At 42.3% G+C, this 22,198-nt stretch overlaps 1 protein-coding gene across 2 annotated transcripts in view; it reads right to left on the bottom strand.

The window, feature by feature from the left end:
- Positions 1-22,198, bottom strand: part of zak (sterile alpha motif and leucine zipper containing kinase AZK) — a 57,201-nt gene that overhangs the window by 18,851 nt on the left and 16,152 nt on the right. For both annotated transcript variants that reach the window (XM_024405260.2, XM_024405273.2), the window contains exons 4-7: positions 4,670-4,771; positions 4,194-4,259; positions 3,991-4,019; positions 3,727-3,864 (exon numbers count right to left, since the gene is read on the bottom strand). In XM_024405260.2, coding sequence (XP_024261028.1) covers positions 3,727-3,864; positions 3,991-4,019; positions 4,194-4,259; positions 4,670-4,771 — 335 coding nt within the window. The remainder of the gene's footprint in view (positions 1-3,726; positions 3,865-3,990; positions 4,020-4,193; positions 4,260-4,669; positions 4,772-22,198) is intronic.

Genomic DNA, 22,198 nt, shown 5'->3' with positions numbered 1-22,198 from the left:
GGATAGCCAAAGCCAGCTAGCTAACATAATGTAGCATCCCTCTCCGAGTGTTTGAGTAGGCTAAACTAGCTAGTTGCATTCACTAAGGGAAAGTTTTTTTTTTAAATACAAGGAAATCTCTCTCTTGCTTCTCTATCATTTTTGAAGAAGTTAATTTGTTAAAAAATGTTCAACTATTCTCTGTCTCTCTCTTGAGTAAACTACTCAGCGCATTTTATGCACTGAAATGCTAGCTAGCTATAGCTTATGATCTCAGTACTAGATTCATTCTCTGATCCTTTGATTGGGTGGACAACATCTCAGTTCATGCTGCAAAAATTCTGATAGGTTGAAGACCGTCTTCTGGAATTTGACATAATTACTGTGTAAGTCTATGGAAGTGGGTGAGAACCATGAACCTCCTAGGTTTTTGTATTGAAGTCAATATACCCAGAGGAGGACGGAAACTATCTGTCTTCCGGCTACACCATGGTGCTACCCTACAGACTGCTGTTAAGGCTATTGTAGACCTTCATTGCAAAACACTGAGTTTTAATTAATTATTTGGTGACATGTAAACATATTTTGTATAGGTCTATCTAAAATGGGTAACTTCATTAATGTTTCACCATTTTTATTTTTATGAAATTCACTGAGGAGGATGGTCCTCTGAGGGATCATAGCTATTTTCAATCAAACTCAAGAGTTCATTGAAATGTTTTATGCTTTATTATGGTTGGTGTCTTGACAAATGTGTTCAAAATCCTGCGACATAAAACAGAACTTTTCTGTCCTTGCATTTATGGCAGTGTACATTATCGTTATATCATATATTAATCATTAATCAGTTAAAATAGACATTGAACTTGAACTCTGTAGAATCCTGGATCTAACTCTCAGACACTCGCAGAAATGCAGTGTAAGTACATAACATCTCCTTATGTTATGGGGTGAAAACAGATTTCATCGGCACTCATATCCAAATGCATTGGAAAATTGAATGCTTCTAACTGAAAGAGTCACCTCACCTTAATACTTAAAACCTAAAATCGGTACTGTCATTAATGTGGTTCTTCAATAATTATGCATAATACTTGTTGGATTTCATTTGGTGTCCAGCTGATTAGTTGTGCCTTAATATTTTCACACATCATGATCATCTGACCCAGAAAGGAATTTTCTGAATGACAGTCAAGTGGTGGACAGCTGTTGTGATAGCGCATGTGATGAGACAACAGCCCAAGAGCTGGAAAAAATTGTGTTTGCGAGGAATGTCCAGAATATTTTGGTGTCTCACTCCTTACGCCAGTGAAGACAGTTGTGCCGGGATCCACGTTGGATCTAAGATCCTTAGCGAATTGATGTTGATCATCTATTGTTGTCTGCTTGATTTATAGCAGGATCTCATTCCATTTTTTTTAACAGAGACAAAAAGCATCACGGTAACAAGTTCATGTTTTCATATGTTTTTGTGCCTCGGATTGGACAGTCTACTGTATGCAGTTGCGCAATAGTCAATACTACACAACACCCAAAGCTATTTCTATTCATTATTCTGGATATAATGACAAATTATGTAAACAGCCTGTACAATATCATCTGGTAATGAAATAACATGATAAATACATTTTGTTTTCCATGTTAGACCTGCATTTTTAAACAATACAAGGGGCTTGGAGGAGTCTACTTGAATTTGAATTTGGAGCTCAGAAATTCAAGTAGGCTCCTGGAATAGGCCTACCTTGAAAATCAGACATTTTCTCAATTTGATGCTTGAAAAGTTATTCTAATTATTGTAGGCAATTTATAAATTCTCCTGCTCCCTTATAATTATCTGTGATAAAAATTTAAAAAATGTTTTTGTGAGAGATGTGGCCACTTTCTTTTTCCGCAGATTCAAATGAAGAGTGTTGCGCCACGCTGTTGCGGTAAAACCATGTGCGGTTATTATGAGGACGACATCTAATGTTGGCTTCAACTTGGTTTTCCATACAGATCCTTCCATTAAAAAAGGAACCTGGTTTTTGGTCACTTTCTCATTATAAAAACAGCGATGGTGAGATTCAAATGGTGAGATAATGCTACCGCTATTCATGTGTGCCTTGCATCAAATCAAATCAAATGTATTTATATAGCCCTTCGTACATCAGCTGATATCTCAAAGTGCTGTACAGAAACCCAGCCTAAAACCCCATACAGCAAGCAATGCAGGTGTAGAAGCACGACCACATAGGATACAGAAAAATCCCCATGCATCCAAACGATTTAGTCGGGCAATGTCCACATTATTCTCACATACTGTATTTTAGAATGTAGTAATAATTGAAATACCAGTGTATTGGCAAGGCCTAAAAAATACATTATTCTTAAAGTGGTAATGGCCTACTTTATTGACACATTTTGGGGGGAGCGGGGTTCTATAATCAGGCCCTGTACAATTATTTAAAATTTACAATTGTATAACAATTGTACAATTGCGGTCATTGAAAATTACAATTAAGTGCTTGAAAAAGTCTCTGAAAGTCTTTGAATTTGACTTGCCAATGTCTGTATGAACCCTGCTTAAAGGATGTATAATCCTAGGCCTATTTTGTTGAATACTATAGGTGGAGATATGGGCCAATTTGCATATATTCACTTGTATTCCTCCAAGTGCACATGTGGAATGCATGAAAGTCCTTTTTATTTTTGTTCAAACCATTCTGAATTTTATCCAATGTCACACACCGGCCCCATTATTTATAGAAAGACCCATCTACACCACAGAATGCATGGTCTGGTCAGAGTCTTCGACTGAACTGAGATACAACACAGACTAAGACTTTAGTTATACATTAGTTACCATATTTGGAGAGTAAAAAAAAACTTGAATGAAGGGCAAATTGGCAAATCATACAAGTCACTACACATAATACACATTTATAACAATACAGTAAATGACATTGTGTGTGGTAAATACACTCCAGTTTAAGTGAAAGCCAGGTGGATTGAGATAGAGAACAGTGGGTTGACCCAGACACTGGCTGACCTGACCTCAGGCCCTGCTCTTTGTTCACTGACTATTTATGTCACTCAGGAGTCAGGCCCTTGACTGGCTGAGTGACTCAGAGCGTCCCCTATATGCTCTGTCACTCTACACTTCACACCTTCTCCATGCAGGAATGTAGCGAGCAGATGCAGCCAGCACAGCCAGCACACCACACCCACACACACACACACACACACACACAAATATGCCCAGGCTTCAAACTCTCTACTCCGGGATGAAAGATGATAGAAATTAGGAAGAAAACATATGGAACTGCTGCTAGCACTTCTACAAAAGGTCAATAATGCCGCTCCCGACTACTTTTCCAGTGGCAGTAATGAAGGCATGAAAATGTCATCTCTGAAAAGTCTGTTCTTTCAAGTGCTAGGTACTGGTTGATTGACAGTCTACTCTCTCAGCCATGCAGTTGCAACAGTGACATTAGAGCTTTTTCTTAACCATACTTGTTCTTTGGCTTCCTCTACAAACTAAGCAACTTCCTTACCAAGCTAATTCAGTCCCAAGTCAAACAAGTCTCTCTCTGATGGTTTCTGTACTTAGTAAATAAAAGTCTATGTATGAGCCGATACATATGAACATCACAAGCAGATTGTCTTGCAGAATCAGCTGGAGAAAAATAGCCCAGTCTCAGTAACTATTGGATTGAGTATGAACAGCTGATCTGTGGTCAGTGTGTGTCCTATGTGTTGGTCACTCACCACGCCGTAGGAATAGGTGTCACAGGTCTCAGACACGGGCAGGCTCTGGATGACCTCCGGGGCCATCCAGGGGAACGTGCCTACCAGGGACATGTGTGTGGTGTGGGAGTGGAACCGGGACGCCCCAAAATCACAGATCTACACAGGGAAACAGGTACTGGTGAAGGCCCGGGTTTTAGCAAGAGTTGGGAGAAAAAGGTTTTGGGTAAAACCAGTATGCAAACGTATGATCCCATGTATTCAGGAATGTGCAAACAAATGTACCTTAAGAACTCTGTCTGCCGTCACAACCACTGCAATAGAAAACATGTCTGTCAAGTCAGGAAAAATATGTATATTCAGGTTTCTTCTAATTCAGCTTATGTAATATTTGCCTCTGGCTATATCCGTTAGACCAGACGTGTCTTTTGTATAGACTCAGACACATAACAGAAGGCTAGATGATGAAGATGAATCTGAAATCTTACCATTCCTGGACTTCAGGTCTCTGTGGATAACCTTGACCGGGGCCTCGGAGTGTAAATAGTGCATGCCTGATGGAGAAATAAGATGAAGAAATAAAAATGTCCTCTGACCAATCAACGGGCAACCAGGCTGATATAAACAAGTCTGTGTTCATCTGTGCTCTCCTAAATGCCTCATACATGCCTTCCTCACAATGTCCATTACTTATGTAAACTTAAGGACACAGATTAATCACATGTAGGCCTTCGTGTTTTGACTTCACTTGTTCTCAATGAGACCGTATTGTTCTCAATGAGTTGGAATAGACCCTGAGCGTACATATCTGAAATATATTCTACTGCTGAGTTGCTAATGAGCTAAAACAAATGTGGAATCTCAGTCAGTGTTTAAGTTTAGTCAAATGGCTTTGCAAAAATTTGACAAGAACACGTACCCTTGCAAGTTTTAAAGGAGCTAAGACAATGAATCATGACTGTACCTTTGGCAATCTCCATGGCCCAAGTCATGACCTGTTCCTGGTCCATCTCCTCACTCTCTGCACTGGACAGGTAGTCATACAGGGACCCTCCACTGGCATAATCTGTGGTGAAAACACATACCATTATAAAACTCCCAAAATATCATATACATTGCTCTGCACTATCAAATATGTCTTTATACTATAGTTAAAAGGTCCAATGCAGCTGTTTTCATCTCAATATCAAATCATTTCTGGGTAACAATTAAGTACCTTACTGTGATTGTTTTCAATTAAAATGGTCAAAAAGAAACAAAAATAGCTTCTCAGCAAAGAGCAATTACTCAAGCAAGAATTCTGCTAGGACTGTCTTGGGGTGGTCTGAGTGGGGAGGGGAAAACTGAAAACTAGCTGAAATTTCAGGCGGTCTTTTAGAACAGCTCTTAAATGCTGACCAAACCGGCGGCATTGCGTCTGCATAACCAGGCGCTAAAATATAACTTGGTTCTAGTTTAGATGCTTGACGTGCTGCAAGTCCCGCCCCTCCCATCTACTCATTGGGTGATTGAAAGAGGAACAAGGTCCACGCTTCAGCCCAGTTTGTGACGGTAATTCACCTTAAAGTTGGTTGCCAACCACCATATAAACTGAACAAAAATATAAACAGATTTGCATCTGTTGGTCACAGATACCTTAAAAATAAGGTAGGGGCGTGGACCAGAAAACCATCTGGTGTGACCTGATTTGCCTCATGCAGCGTGACACATTTCCCATGCATAGAGTTAATCAGGCTGTTGATTGTGACCTGTAGAATGTTATCCCACTCCTCTTCAAAGGCTGTGCGAAGTTGCTGGATATTGGCAGCAACTGGAACACGCTGCCGTACATGTCAATCTAGAGCATCCCAAACATGCACAATGGGTGACATGTCTGGGAGTATGCAGGCCATGGAAGAACTGGGACATTTTCAGCATCCAGGAAGTGTGTACAGATCTTTGCGACATTATCATGCTGAAACATGAGGTGATGGCGGCGGATGAATGGCACAACAAAGGGCCTCAGGATTTTGTCACGGTATCTCTGTGCTTTCAAATTGCCATCAATAAAATGCAATTGTGTTTGTTGTGTGTATTTTATGCCTGTCCATACCATAACCCCACTGCCACCATGGGGCACTCTGTTCACAATGTTGACATCAGCAAACCGCTCGCCCATACGACACCATACACGCCGTTTGCCATCTGCCCGGTACAGTTGAAACCGGGATTCATCTGTGAATAGCACACTTCACCAGTGTACCAGTGGCCATCAAAGGTGAGCATTTGCCTTCTGAAATCTGTTACGACGTCGAACTGCAGTCAGGTCAAGACCCTGGTGAGGGGGAAGAGCATGCAGATGAGCTTCTCTAAAACGGTTTCTGACAGTTTGTGCAGAAATCCTTCAGTTGTTCTATCCCACAGTTTCATCAGCTGTCTAGGTGGGTCATCTCAGATCATCCAGCAGGTGAAGAAACCGGATGTGGGGGCCCTGGGCTGGTGTGAATACACGTGATCTGCGGTTGTGAGGCCGATTGAATGTAGTGCCATATTCTCTAAAACAATGTTGGAGGCAGCTTATGGTAGAGAAATAAACAAATTCTCTAGCAAGAGCTCTGGTGGATATTCCTGCAGTCAGCATGCCAATTGCACGCTCCCTCAAAACTTGAGGCATCTGTGGCATTGTGTTGTGTGACAAAACTGCACATTTTAGAGTGGCCTTTTATTGTCCCCGGGACAAGGTGCACCTGTGTAATGATCATGCTGTTAAATCAGCTTCTTGATATGCCACACCTGCCAGGTAGATGGATTGTCTTGGCAAAGGAGAAATGCTTACTAACAGGGATGTAAACAAATTTGTGTACAGAATTTGAGCATATGGAACATTTCTGGGAGCTTTTATTTCAGCTCATGAAACATGGTACCAACACTTTAGATGTTGCATTTATATTTTTGTTCAGTATACATTTCTTTGATTGTTTATACTGTACGTTATATACAATGCCTTCAGAAAGTATTCACACCCATTTACTTTTTCCAAATGTTGCTGTGTTACAGCCTGAATTTAAAATGGATTAAATTGAGATGTATTGTTACTGGCCTACACACAATATCCCATAATGTCAAAGTGGAATTACATTTTTTGAAAATGTATAAAAAACTGTCTTGAGTTAATAAGTATTCAACCCCTTTGTTTTATGGCAAGCCTAAATAAATTCAGAAGTAAAAATGTGCTTAACAAGTCACAATCTGTTGTATGGAGAGGAAGAAAACCACTCAGAGATTTTACCATTAGGCAAATGGTGACTTTAAAACAGTTACAGAGTTTAATGGCTGTGATAGGAGAAAACTGAGGATGGATCAACAACATTGTAGTTACACCACAATACAAACCTAATTGACAGAGTGAAAAGAAGGAAGCCTGTACAGAATAAAAAGTAACAAGGCACTAAAGTAATACTGCAAAAAATGTGGCAAAGAAATTCACTTTTTGTTCTGAATACAAAGTCTTATGTTTGGGGCAAATCCAATACAACACATTACTGAGTACCAATCTCCATATCTTCAAGCATAGTGGTGGGTGCATCATGTTATGGGTATGCTTGTAAGGACTAGAGAGTTTTTCAGGTTAAAAAAATAAATGGAATGGCGCTAAGCACAGACAAAATCGCTAAGCACAGAGGAAAACCTGGTTCAGTCTGCTTTCTACCAGACAGTGGTAGATGAATTCACCTTTCAGCAGGACAATAATCTAAAACGCAAGTCCAAATCTACACGGGAGTTGCTTACCAAGAAGACAGTGAATGTTCCTGAGTGGCTGAGTAACAGTTTCAACTTAAATCTACTTAAAACTCTATGGCAAGACCTGTAAATGGTTATCTACACTCTTAGAAAAAAGGGTTCTAAAAGGGTTCTTCAGCTGTCATCATAAGAGAACCCTTTTTAGTTCAAGGTAGAAACCTTTTTGGTTCCAGGCAGAACTTTTTGGGGTTCCATGTAGAACCCTCTGGGGCAAAGGTTCTGCATGGAACCCAATAGCCAAATAACCTTTTTAGGTTCTAGATAGCACCTTTCTTTCTAAGTGTAGCAATGATCAACAACCAATTTGACAGAGCTTGAAGAATTTTGAAAAGATTAATGGGCAAATGTTGCACAATCCAGGTGTGGAAAGCTCTTAGAGAAAGAGACTCACAGCTATATATGGCTATGGCAGCATAGCAAAACCTATCAGCAAGCATTCAGCAACGTACACAGCTGGTTCCATAGTAACAGCATCAGCGTCACCAGCCTGAATCTATTCGGTAGTTGCAGTGCCTGTTTTAGCATAAAAAGTACTTTTTAAAATTCATTTTTCTCGCTATATGTTTATTGTGTGATTATATTTGATTTCCTTCACAGGCTATGTACAAAACCTGATGGATTTGTTGTTCAGCAGCGTCATGGGAACCCCCCTACCATATCAGGAATTGTTACAGAAGGCCGAGGCAGTGGCTAGATACCAGTCCCGCTTCAGAGTAATGGAGGACACTTGGTCAGATTTGATCTGGTCAATTGTCAAATTACTATGTCCTGGAATTCACCTAACCACCTGTGTCTTGTATGTTGTAAGGAGGTGCCCCCTTCCACTGTGCCAATGGACTACTCCTGAGCCAGAGTGAATAATGCCAACCAGTCAGTGCCATGCTGGCATGTGTCCCTTGTGAATTAGCAGAGAATCAGGAACTCTGACTGGCTATGTTCAACCGTATAGTTACTGTTGGCTTCCATGACTGTGAGCGACAGTCTTTCTCTCTCTCCCTCTGTGAAACAGGAGCTGTGTCGGCTATAGGAGCCGAAGCCAGGCTCCTTCATGACTAGTATCTGTGATGAGAGAGGCCTGGAGCAAACAGGTCAGGGAACACCATATACCCTACAGGAAGGTATAATATTTGCACATTGTTATATTAGCAGAACACTCCTAATATACTTAAGGAACAATGGTTTCTTAAGTATTATGTGAAGTATTATTTTTTTCTACATGGAACTGTTACACTTGAAAGGTATAAAAACACTTTTTTTCAAAATAGGGCTACTTAATGTTAGATCCCTCACGTCGAAGGCAGTTAGTCAATTAACTAATCACTGATCATAATCTTGATGTGATTGGCCTGACTGAAACATGGCTTAAGCCTGATGAATTTACTGTGTTAAATGAGACCACTCCTCCTGGTTACACTAGTGACCATATCCACATATCTGCGCATCCCGCAAAGGCAGAGTTATTGCTAACATTTACGATAGCAAATGTCAATTTACCACAACAAAAATGACTGCGTTTTTTAGATATCACAACCTCTTTCAATAATGACAGGAATGGAGGTCTTTATTTCAGTGAGATTGCTAAAATGAACACGGCCATGTTTAGTTTTGCCCAACCTAGATTGAGGCACAGACATGGTCTCAATGGGAATGGCTGAGCTGACTACATTGACTATGCTAGTGAAGAAAGTCCACTAAGCTGGCTGAAAGCAGTTTGCAACCAGCGATTGAATTGTGAGTGCTGTAGAGCAGAGCTTCTAGTCAGGAAATCTATGCAGCGTACTCAATCACTTTTTATAGCTACTGTTTACAGGCCTCCTGGGCCGTATACAGAGTTTCTCACTGAGTGCCCTAAATTCCTGTCGGACTTGTAGTCATGGCAGATAACAGGGAGGCCTGTACATTCACATTTTGGGTGACTTTAATATTTCATATGGAAAAGTCCACAGACCCTCTCCAAAAGGCTTTTGGAGCCATCAACGACTCAATGGGTTTTGTCCAACATGTTTCCGGACCTACTCATTGCCACAGTCATCCCCTGGATCTATTTTCTTCCCAGTGGAATAAATATTTTGGATCTAAAAGGTTTTTCCTCATAATCCTGGACTCACAGACCACCATCTTATTACGTTTGCAATAGCAACAAATAATCTGCTCAGAGTACAAAAATCAGTTAACCACCTAATCTGAGGATCTAAATGTAACATTGTGTAATACCTTAGATGCAGTCGCACCCTTGAAAACAAAACCAAAATTGTCACAAGAAACTAACTTCCTCCCTGCTATACAGAAAATATTTGAGCCCTGAAGCAAGCTTCCAGAAAATTGGAACGGAAATTGTGCTCTACCAAATTGAAAGTATTCATACTAGCTTGGAAAGACAGTACCGTGCAATATCGAAGAGCCCTCTTTGCTGCTGGATCATCCTATTTTTCCAACCTAATTGAGGAGGATAAGAACAATCCAAAAATGTATTTTTGATACTGTCTCAAAGCTAACGAAAAAGCAGCATTCTCCAAGAGAGGATGCCTTTCACTTCAGCTGTGATGAATTCATAAACTTCTTCGACAAAAAGATCATGATCATTAGAAAGCAAATTACGGACTCCTCGTTTGAATCTGCATATTTCTCCAAAGCTCAGTTGTCCTGAGTCTGCACAAATCAGCTCAGGATCAATGGAGGATCAATGGAGACGCTCAAGTTTTTTATCCTACATTTTATTTGTCACATCCGCTGAATACAACAGGTGTAGACTTTACAGTGAAATACTTACTTACAAGACCTTAACCAACAATGCAGTTAAGAAAAAATAAGTGTTAAGTCAAAAATAGATAAGTTTAAAAAAAAATGTTAAACAGCAACAAATAACTAAAGAGCTGCGGGAAAATAACATATAGCGAGGCTATATACTAGTGGTACTGGTACAGAGTCAATGTGGTGGCACCGGTTAGTCGAGGTAATACGTACATGCAGGACCTAGACTTGCCATGCGGTAGCGGAGAGGACAGTCTATGACTAAGGTGGCAGGAGTCTGACAATTTTTAGGGCCTTCCTTTGACACCGCCTGGTATAGAGGTCCTGGATGGCACAAAGCTTGGCCCCAGTGACGTACTGGGCCGTATGCACTACCCTCTGTTCTGCCTTGCGGTCGAGCAAGGCATTGCCATACCAGACAGTGTGAATTCTATGGTGAATCTCCCATTCCTCTCAACATTTTTTGAAAAAGCTGTTGCGCAGTAACTCACTACCTTCCCAAAGACAAATAATGTATATGAATAATGTATATGAAACGCTTTGGACTGGTTTTAGACCCCATCATAGCACTGAGACTGCACTCGTGAAGGTGGTAAATGACCTTTTAATGGCGTCAGACCAAGGCTCTGCATCTGTCCTCATACTCCTAGACCTTAGTGTTGCTTTTGACACCATTGATCACCACATTCTTTTGGAGAGATTGGAAACCTTAATTGGTCTACGGGGACCAGTTCTTGGCTGGTTTAGATCTTATCTGTCGGACAAATCAATTGTAAGTGTCGGTGTTCTTCAAGGTTCCATTTTAGGATCACTATTGTTTTCACTATATATTTTACCTCTCGGTGATGTCATCAGAAACGCAATGTTAACGTTCACTGCTATGCAGACACACAGCTGTGCATTTCGATTAAACATGGTGAAGCCCCAAAATTGCCTACCCTGGAAGTCTGTGTTTTAGACATAAGGAAGTGGATGGTGGCAAATGTTTACTTTTGCAAATCTGAACATTTGCAGAAAAACTGATCCATGCTTTGGTCACTTCTAGGTTAGACGACGGCAATGCTCTACTCTCCGGCTACCCGGATAAAGCACTAAATAAGCTTCAGTTAGTGCTAAACACGGCTGCTAGAATCTTTACTAGAACCAAAATATCTGATCATATTACACCAGTGCTAGCCTCTCTACACTGGCTTCCTGTTAAGGCTAGGGCTGAATTCAAGATTTCACTGCTAACCTACAAAGCATTACATGGGCTCCTACCTATTTCTCCAATTCTGTCCTGCTGTACATACATACACGTATGCTATGGTCACAAGACACAGGCCTCCTTATTGTCCCCAGAATTTTGCTGGAGGCTTTCTCATATAGAGCTCAATTTTAATGGAATGGTCTGCCTATCCATGTGAGAGATGCAGACTTGGTCTCAACCTTTAAGTCTTTAGGTTCTATGATTGAGTGTAGTCTGGCCCAGGGTTGCGAAGGTGAACGGTAAGGGACTGGAACGACGAACTGCCCTTGCTGTCTCAGCCTGGAAGGTTCCCCTCTCTCTATTGGGATTCTCTGCCTCTGATCCTATTACAGGGGCTGAGTCGCCAAGGAACTAGAAGCTATCAAACTGAGCCACTACAGCCACGTCGATGAGAATGGGGGCGTGCTCTGTCCTCCTTTTCCTGTAGTCCACAATCATCTCCTTTGTCTTGATTATGTTGAGGGAGAGGTTGTTGTCCTTGCACCACACGCTCAGGTCTCTGACCTCCCTATCGGCTGTCTCATCGTTGTTGGTGATCAGACCTACCACTGTTGTGTCATCGGCAAACTTAATGATGGTGTTGGAGTACAGTCATGTGCAGTCATGAGTGAACAGGGAGTACAGGAGGGGACTGAGCACGCACCCCTGAGGAGTCCCCGTGTTGAGGATCAGAATGGCAGAATGTTGTTACCTACCCTTACCTCCTGGGGGCGTCCCCTCATGAAGTCCAGGATCCAGTTGCAGAGGGAGGTGTTTAGTCCCAGGGTCCTTAGCTTATTAATGAGCTTTGACGGCACGATGGTGTTAAACGCTGAACTGTAGTCAATGAATAGCATTCTCACATAGGTGTTCCTTTTTTACAGGTGTGAAAGGGCAGTGTGGAGTGAAAAAGGGATTGCATCATTTGTGGATCCGTTATGCAAATTGGAGTGGGTCTAGGGTTTCTGGGATAATGGTGTTGATGTGAGCCATGACCAGCCTTTCAAAGCATTTCATGGCTACAGACGTGAGTGCTACGGGTAGTCATTTAGTAGTCATTTAAGCAGGTTACCTTAGTGTTCTTGGGCACAGGGACTTTGGTGGTATACTTAAAACATGTTGGTATTACAGACTCAGACAGGGAGAGGTTGAAAATGTCAGTGAAGACACTTGCCGTTTGGTCAGCGCATGCTTGGAGTACACGTCCTGGTAATCTGTCTGTTCCTGCGGCCTTGTGAATGTTGACCTGTTTAAAAGTCTTATTCACATCGGCTGTGGAGAGCTTGATCACACAGTCGTCCGGAACAGCTGATGCTCTCATGCATGTTTCAGTGTTGCTTGCCTCGAATCGAGCATAGAAGTTATTTAGCTTGTCTGGCAGGCTCGTGTCACTGGGCAGCTCTCGGCTGTGCTTCGCTTTGTAGCCTGTTATAGTTTGCAAGCCCTGACACATACGATGAGCGTCGGAGCCGGTGTAGTACAATTCGATCTTATTCCTGTATTGACGCTTTGCCTGTTTGATTGTAAGTCGGAGTGCATAGCGGGATTTCTTATAAGCTTCCGAGTCCCGCTCCTTGAAAGTGGCAGCTCAACCATTTAGCTCAGTGCGAATGTTGCCTGTAATCCATGGCTTCTGGCTGGGCTATGTACGTACAGTCACTTTGGGGACAATGTCGTCGATGCACTTATTGATGAAGCCAGTGACTGATGTGGTGTACTCCTCAATGCCATCGGAAGAATCTCGGAACATATTCCAGTCTGTGCTAGCAAAACAGTCCTATAGTTTAATATCTGCTTCATCTGACCACTTTTTAATTGACCAAGTCACATGTGCTTCCTGCTTAATTTTTTTCTTGTAATCTGGAATCAGGAGGATAGAATTATGGTCAGATTTGCCAAATGGAGGGCGAAGGAGAGCTTTGTACACGTCTCTGTGTGTGGAGTAAAGGTGGTCTAGAGTTTTTCCCCTCTGGTTGCACATTTAACATGCTGATAGAAATGAGGTAAAACTGATTTAAGTCTCCCTGCATTAAAGTCCCCGGCCACTAGGAGCGCCACCTCTGGATGAGCGATTTCCTGTAGGGCTTATGGTGGTATACAGCTAATTGTGTGCAGCTTTAGTGCCAGCATCGGTCTGTGGTGGTATGTAGACAGCTACGAAAAATACAGATGAAAACTCTCTATGTAGATAGTAGAGGTAGTAATCGGAATGGCCGATTAATTAGTGCCGATTTCAAGTTTTCATAACAATTGGAAATCGTTATTTTGGGCACCGATTTAATTTATTTTCTTTTTTACACTTTTATTTAACTCGGCAAGTCAGTTAAGAACACATTCTTATTTTCAATGACGGCCTAGGAATGGTGGGTCAACTGCCTTGTTCAGGGGCAGAACGACAGATTTTCACCTTGTCAGCTCTGGGATTCAATCTTGCAACCTTACGGTTAACTAGTCCAACGCTCTAACCACCTGCCTCTCATTGCACTCCACAAGGAGCCTGCCTGTTACACGAATGCAGTAGAAGCCAAGGTAAGTTGCTAGGTAGCATTAAACTTATCTTATAAAAAACAATCAATCATAATCACTAGTTAACTACACATGGTTGATGATATTACTAGTTTATCTAGCAGCGTGTCCTGCGTTGCATATAATCGATGCAACGCTGGGGGATGATTTAACAAAAGCGCATTTGCGAAAAAAGCACAATCGTTGCACGACTGTACCTAACCATAAACACCAATGCCTTTCTTAAAATCAATACACAGAAGTACATATTTTTAAACCTGCATATTTGGCTAAAAGAAATCCAGGTTAGCAAGCAATATTTAATCAGGTGAAATTGTGTCACTTCTCTTGCGTTCATTGCACGCAGAGTATATGCAATAGTTTGGGCATCCTGGCTCATTGCGAACTAATTTGCCAGAATTTTACGTAATTATGACATAACATTGAAGGTTGTACAATGTAACAAGAATAATTAGACTTAGGGATGTCACCCATTAGATAAAATACAGAACGGTTCCGTATTTCACTGAAATAATAATACGTTTTGTTTTCGAAATGATAGTTTCCGGATTCGACCATATTAATGACCAAAGGCTCGTATTTCTGTGTGTTATGATGTTATAATTAAGTCTATGATTTGATATTTGATAGAGCAGTCTGACTGAGCGATGGTAGGCAGCAGCAGGCTCGTAAGCATTCATTCAAACAGCACTTTCGTGCGTTTTGCCAGCAGCTCTTCGCAATGCTTCAAGCACAGCGCTGTTTATGACTTCAAGCCTATCGGCCTAATGGCTGGTGTAACCGATGTGAAATAGCTAGCTAGTTAGCGGGGTGCGCGCTAATAGCGTTTCAAACATCACTTGCTCTGAGACTTGGAATAGTTGTTCCCCTTGCTCTGCAATGGCCGCGGCTTTTGTGGAGCGATGGGTAACACTGCTTCGAGTGTGGCTGTTGTCGATGTGTTCCTGGTTCGAGCCCAGGTAGGGGCGAGGAGAGGGACGGAAGCTATACTGTTACACTGGCAATACTAAAGTGCCTATAAGAACATCCAATAGTGAAAGGTATATGAAATACAAATGTTAGAGAGAAATAGTCCTATAAATACTATATTAACTACAACCTAAAACCTCTTACCTTGGAATATTGAAGTCTCATGTTAAAAGGAACCACCAGCTTTCATATGTTCTCATGTTCTGAGCAAGGAACTTAAACGTTAGCTTTTTTACATGGCACATAAACACTTCTCCAACACTTTGTTTTTGCATTATTTAAACCAAATTGAACATGTTTCATTATTTATTTGAGGCTAAATAGATTTTTATTGATGTATTATATTAAGTTAAAATATGTGTTCATTCAGTATTGTTGTAATTGTCATTATTACAAATAAATTGTAAAAAAAAAAATCTGTATCGTTTTTTTGGGTCCTCCAATAATCGGTATCGCAGTTGAAAAATCATCGACCTCTAGGTAGATAGTGTGGTCTACAGCTTATCATGAGATACTCTACCTCAGGCGAGCAAATCCTCGAGACTTCCTTAGATATCATGCACCAGCTGTTACAAATATGCATAGGCCCCCGCCCCGTGTCTTACCAGAGGCTGCCGTTCTATCTTGCCGATAGAGTGTATAACCCGTCAGCTGTATGTTATTAATGTCGTCGTTCAGCCACGACTCTGTAAAACATAAGATATTACAGTTTGTAATGTCCCGTTGGTAGGATATATGTGCTTTCAGTTCATCCCATTTATCTTCCAGCGATTGAATGTTAGCTAACAGTACGGATGGCAGAGGCAGATTAGCCACTCGGCGCCTGATCCTCACAATGCACCCCGATCTCTTTCCGCAAAATCCCTGTTTCTTTCTCCAGCAAATGACGGGGATGAGGGCCTGTTCGGGCTTTTGGAGTATATCCTTCCCATCTGACTCATTAAAGAAAAAATATTAGTCCAATTTGAGGTGAGTATTCACTGTTCTGATGTCCAGAAGCTCTTTTCGGTCATAAGAGATGGTAGCAGCAACATTATGTTCAAAATAAGTTAAACATTTTGTTGTGTTACAGCCTGAATTCAAAATTGATGTAATAAAAATAAAACGTCTTGCCCATCTACACACAATACCCCATAATGACAAAGTGAAAACAAGTTTTTAGACATTTTTGCAATTGTTTTGAAAATGAAATACAGAAATATCTAATTTACACAAGTATTCACACCCCTGAGTCAATACATTTTAGAATCCCCTTTCTTTCTTGGTAAGTCTGCACACCTGGATTGTACAATATTTGCACTTTATTCTTTAAAAAATTCTTCAAGCTCTATAAAGTTTCTTCCTAGACATTTTCAAGTCTTGCCATAGATTTTTAAACCGATATAAGTCAAACTGTAACTAGGCCACTCAGGAACATTCAATGTTGTCTTGGTAAGCAACTACAGTGTATAGTTGGCCTTCTGTTATAGGTTATTGTCCTGCTCAAAGGTGAATTAGTCTCCCGGTGTCTGTTGGAAAGCAGACTGAACCAGGTTTTCCTATAGGATTTTGCCTGTGCTTAGCTCTAATCCGTTTCTTTTTATCCAAAAAAACTCCCTAGTCCTTGCTAAAGACAAGCTTACACATAACATGATGCAGCCACCACCATGCTTGAAAATATGAAGAGTGGTGTGTTGTGTTGGATTTTCCCCAAACATAACACTTTGTCTTCAGGACATAAAAGTTCATTTCTTTGCCAAATCTGTTTTCAGTTTTACTTCAGGGCCTTATTGCAAACAGGATGCATGTTTTGGAAAAGTTTTATTCTGTACAAGTATAGAAGTTCCGGCACCTACAGAGATGGCCGCCTCGCTTCGCGTTCCTAGGAAACTATGCAGTATTTAGTTTTTTTACGTGTTACTTCTTAAGTTGGTACCCCAGGTAATCTTAGATTTTATTACATACAGTCGGGAGGAGCTATTGGATATAAGAGCAACGTCAACTCGCCAACATTACGACCAAGAATACAACTTTTCCGATGCGGATCCTCTGTTTTGCCCAACACCCAGGACAATGGATAGGATCCCCGCCGGTGAACCAAAACATCGGCGCCGTAAAAGGGGCAGACGATGCGGTCTTCTGGTCAGGCTCCGGAGACGGGCACATCGCGCACCGCTCCCGAGCATACTACTCGCCAATGTCCAGTCTCTTGACAACAAGGTAGTTGAAATCCGAGCAAGGGTAGCATTCCAGAGAGACATAAGAGACTAACGTTCTTTGCTTCATGGAAACATGGCTCACTCAAGACACGCTATCAGAGTCGGTACAGATCAAATCAAATCAATTTATATAGCCCTTCATACATCAGATGATATCTCAAAGTGCTGTACAGAAACCCAGCCTAAAACCCCAAACAGCAAGCAATGCAGGTGTAGAAGCACGGTGGCTAGGAAAAACTCCCTGGAAAGGCCAAAACCTAGAAAGAAACCAGGCTATGAGGGGTGGCCAGTCCTCTTCTGGCTGTGCCGGGTGGAGATAACAGAACATGGCCAAGATGTTCAAATGTTCATAAATGACCAGCATGGCTGGTTTCTTCTTCAGCCAGCTGGTTTCTTCACACATCGCGCTGACAGAAACAAGCATCTTTCTGGTAAGAAGAAGGGCGCGGGGGGAGGGGGGGTATGCCTGATGATTAACGAGACGTGGTGTGATCATAACAACATACAGGAACTCATGTCCTTCTGTTCACTTGACTTCCTCACAATCAAATGTCTACCGCATTATATACAAAGAACATTCTCTACCATTATAATCACAGCCGCATATATTCCCCCCCAAGCAGACACGGACTGCCCTGAACAAACTTTATTTGACTCTATGTAAAATGGAAACCACATATCCCGAGGCTGCATTCATTGTAGCTGGGGATTTTAACAAGGCTAATCTGAAAACAAGACTCCCTAAATTCTATCAGCATATTGATTGTGCAACCAGGGCTGGTAAAACCCTGGATCATTGTTATTCTGACTTCTGCGACACATATAAGGCCCAGCCTATAGACAGAAACAAAACAGGAAGCTCCCGCGCTCAAGTCTGTTCAACGCTGGTCTGACCACTCTGATTCCACGCTTCAAGATTGCTTCGATCACGACTGGGATATGTTCCGCATTGCGTCAAACAACATTGACGAATACGCTGATTCGGTGAGCGAGTTTATTAGCAAGTGCATCGGCGATGTCGTACCCACAGCGACTATTAAAACATTCCCAAACCAGAAACCGTGGATTGATGGCAGCATTCGCGCGAAACTGAAAGCGCAAACCACTGCTTTTAATCAGGACAAGGTGACCGGAAACATGACCGAATACAAACAGTGTAGCTATTCCCTCCGCAAGGCAATCATACAAGCTAAGCGTCAGTAGAGAGACAACGTAGAGTCGCAATTCAACGGCTCAGACACGAGAGGTATGTGGCAGGGTCTACAGTCAATCAAGGATTACAAAAAGAAAACCAGCCCTGTCGTGGACCAGGATGACTTGCTCCCAGACAGACTAAACAACTTCTTCGCTCGCTTTGAGGACAATACAGTGCCACTGACACGGCCCGCTACCAAAACCTGCGGACTCTCCTTCACTGCAGCCGACATGAGTAAAACATTTAAACGTGTTAACCCTCGCAAGGCTGCAGGCCCAGACGGCATCCCCAGCCGCGTCCTCAGAGCATGCGCAGACCAGCTGGCTGGTGTGTTTACGGACATATTCAATCAATCCATTTCCCAGTCTACTCTTCCCACATGCTTCACGAGGGCCACCATTGTTCCTGTTCCCAAGAAAGCTAAGGTAACTGAGCTAAACGACTACTCACTTCTGTCATCATGAAGTGCTTTGAGAGACTAGTCAAGGACCATATCACCTCCACCCTAACTGACACCCTAAACCCACTCCAATTTGCTTACCACCCCAATAGGTCCACAGACGACGCAATCGCAACCACACTGCACACTGCCCTAACCCATCTGGACAAGAGGAATATTTATGTGAGAATGCTGTTCCTCGACTACAGCTCAGCATTTAACACCATAGTACCCGCCAAACTCATCATCATGCTCGAGACCCTAGGTCTCAACCCCGCCCTGTGCAACTGGGTACTGGACTTCCTGACGGGCCGCCCCCAGGAGGTGAGGGTAGGTAACAACATCTCCACCCCGCTGATCGTCAACACTGGGGCCCCACAAGGGTGCGTTCTGAGCCCTCTCCTGTACTCCCTGTTCACCCACGACTGCGTGGCCACGCACGCCTTCAACTCAATCATCAAGTTTGCAGACGACACAACAGTGGTATGCTTGATTACCAACAACGACGAGACGGCCTACAGGGAGGAGGTGAGGGCTCTCGGAGTGTGGTGTCAGGAAAATAACCTCACACTCAACGTCAACAAAACAAAGGAGATGATCGTGGACTTCAGGAAACAGCAGAGGGAGCACCCCCCTATCCACATCAATGGGACAGTAGTGGAGAGGGTATTAAGTTTTAAGTTCCTCGGCGTACACATCACAGACAAACTGAATTGATCCACCCACACAGACAGGGTGGTGAAGGCGGCGCAGCAGCGCCTCTTCAACCTCAGGAGGCTGAAGAAATTTGGCTTGTCTCCAAAAGCACACAAACCTTTACAGGTGCACAATCGAGAGCATCCTGTGGGGCTGCCTTATAAGGCAACTGCTCCATCCACAACCGTAAGGCTCTCCAGAGGGTAGTGAGGTCTGCACAACTCATCACCGGGGGACAACTACCTGCCCTCCAGGACACCTACACCACCCGATGTCACAGGAAGGACATAGAGGACAACAACCACCCGAGCCACTGCCTGTTCACCCCGCTATCATCCAGAAGGCGAGGTCAGTATAGGTGCATCAAAGCAGGGACCGAGAGACTGAAAAACAGCTTCTATCAAGGCCATCAGACTGTTAAACAGCCACCACCACTACTAACATTGACTAGCTGCTGTATCACTAGCCACTTTAAACAATGCCACTTCTTATAATGTTTACATACCCTACATTACTCATCTCATACAGTGGGGCAAACAAGTATTTAGTCAGCCACCAATTGTGCAAGTTCTCCCACTTAAAAAGATGAGAGGCCTGTAATTTTCACCATAGGTACACTTCAACTACGACAAACAAAATGATAAGAAAGAAATCCAGAAAATCACATTGTAGGATTTTAAAATAATTTATTTGCAAATTATGGTGGAAAATAAGTATTTGGTCACCTACAAACAAGCAAGATTTCTGGCTCTCACAGACCTGTAACTTCTTCTTTAAGAGGCTCCCCTGTCCTCCACTCGTTACCTGTATTAATGGCACCTGTTTGAACTTATCAGTATAAAAGACACCTGTCCACAACCTCAAACAGTCACACTCCATACTCCACAATGGCCAAGACCAAAGAGCTGTCAAAGGACACCAGAAACAAAATTGTAGACCTGCACCAGGCTGGGAAGACTGAATCTGGAATAGGTAAGCAGCTTGGTTTGAAGAAATCAACTGTGGGAGCAATTATTAGGAAATGGAAGACATACAAGACCACTGATAATCTCCCTCGATCTGGGGCTCCACGCAAGATCTCACCCTGTGGGGTCAAAATGATCACAAGAAAGGTGAGCAAAAATCCCAGAACCACACGGGGGGACCTAGTGAATGACCTGCAGAGCACTGGGACCAAAGTAACAAAGCCTAACATCAGTAACACACTACGCCGCCAGGGACTCAAATCCTGCAGTGCCAGACGTGTCCCCCTGCTTAAGCCAGTACATGTCCAGGCCCATCTGAAGTTTGCTAGAGAGCTTTTGGATGATCCAGAAGAAGATCGTGAGAATGTCATATGGTCAGATGAAACCAAAATATAACTTTTTGGTAAAAACTCAACTCGTCGTGTTTGGAGGACAAAGAATGCAAAGAAGAGTTGCATCCAAAGAACACCATACCTACTGTGAAGCATGGGGGTGGAAACATCATGCTTTGGGGCTGTTTTCTGCAAAGGGACCAGGACGACTGATCCGTGTAAAGGAAAGAATGAATGGGGCCATGTATCGTGAGATTTTGAGTGAAAACGTCCTTCCATCAGCAAGGGAATTGAAGATGAAACGTGGCTGGGTCCTTCAGCATGACAATGATCCTAAACACACCGCCCGGGCAACGAAGGAGTGGCTTCGTAAGAAGCATTTCAAGGTCCTGGAGTGGCCTATCCAGTCTCCAGATCTCAACCCCATAGAAAATCTTTGGAGGGAGTTGAAAGTCCGTGTTGCCCATCAACAGCCCCAAAACATCACTGCTCTAGAGGAGATCTGCATGGAGGAATGGGCCAACATACCAGCAACAGTGTATGAAAACCTTGTGAAGACTTACAGAAAACGTTTGACCTCTGTCATTGCCAACAAAGGGTATATAACAAAGTATTGAGATAAACTTTTGTTATTGACCAAATACTTATTTTCCACCATAATTTGCAAATAAATTAATTGAAAATCCTACAATGTAATTTTCTGGATTTTTTTCCCTCATTTTGTCTGTCATAGTTGAAGTGTACCAATGATAAATTACAGGCCTCACATCTTTTTAAGTGGGAGAACTTGCACAATTGGTGGCTGACTAAATACTTTTTTGCCCCACTGTATGTATATACTGTACTCTATACCATCTACTGCATCTTGCCATCTTGATGTAATACATGTATCACTAGCCACTTTAAACAATGCCACTTTTATATGTGGACATAACCTACATTACTCATCTCATATGTATATACTGTACTCGATACCATCTACTGCATCTTGCCTATGCCATTCTGTACCATCACTCATTCATATATTATTATGTACATATTCTTCATTCCTTTACACTTGTGTGTGTATAAGGTAGTTGTTGTGGAATTGTTAGGTTAGATTACTCGTTGGTTATTACTGTATTGTCGGAACTAGAAGCACAAGCATTTCGCTACACTCGCATTAACATCTGCTAACCATGTGTGTGACAAATAACATTTGATTTGATTTCACTCTGTCATTTAGGTTAGTATTGTGGAGTAACTGCAATGTTGTTGATCCATCCTCAGTTTTCTTCTATCACGTCACCATTGGCCTCAATGTGAAATCCCTGAGTGGTTTCTTTCCTCTCTGGCAACTGAGTTAGGAAGGACAGCTGTATCTTTGTAGTGACTAGGTGTATTGATATATCCACTATCCAAAGTGTAATTAATA

The sequence above is a fragment of the Oncorhynchus tshawytscha genome, linkage group LG03 (genome assembly GCF_018296145.1).
Source record: "Oncorhynchus tshawytscha isolate Ot180627B linkage group LG03, Otsh_v2.0, whole genome shotgun sequence".
Taxonomy (NCBI): Eukaryota; Metazoa; Chordata; class Actinopteri; order Salmoniformes; family Salmonidae; genus Oncorhynchus; species Oncorhynchus tshawytscha.
This window is presented reverse-complemented; position numbering and strand designations above follow the sequence as displayed.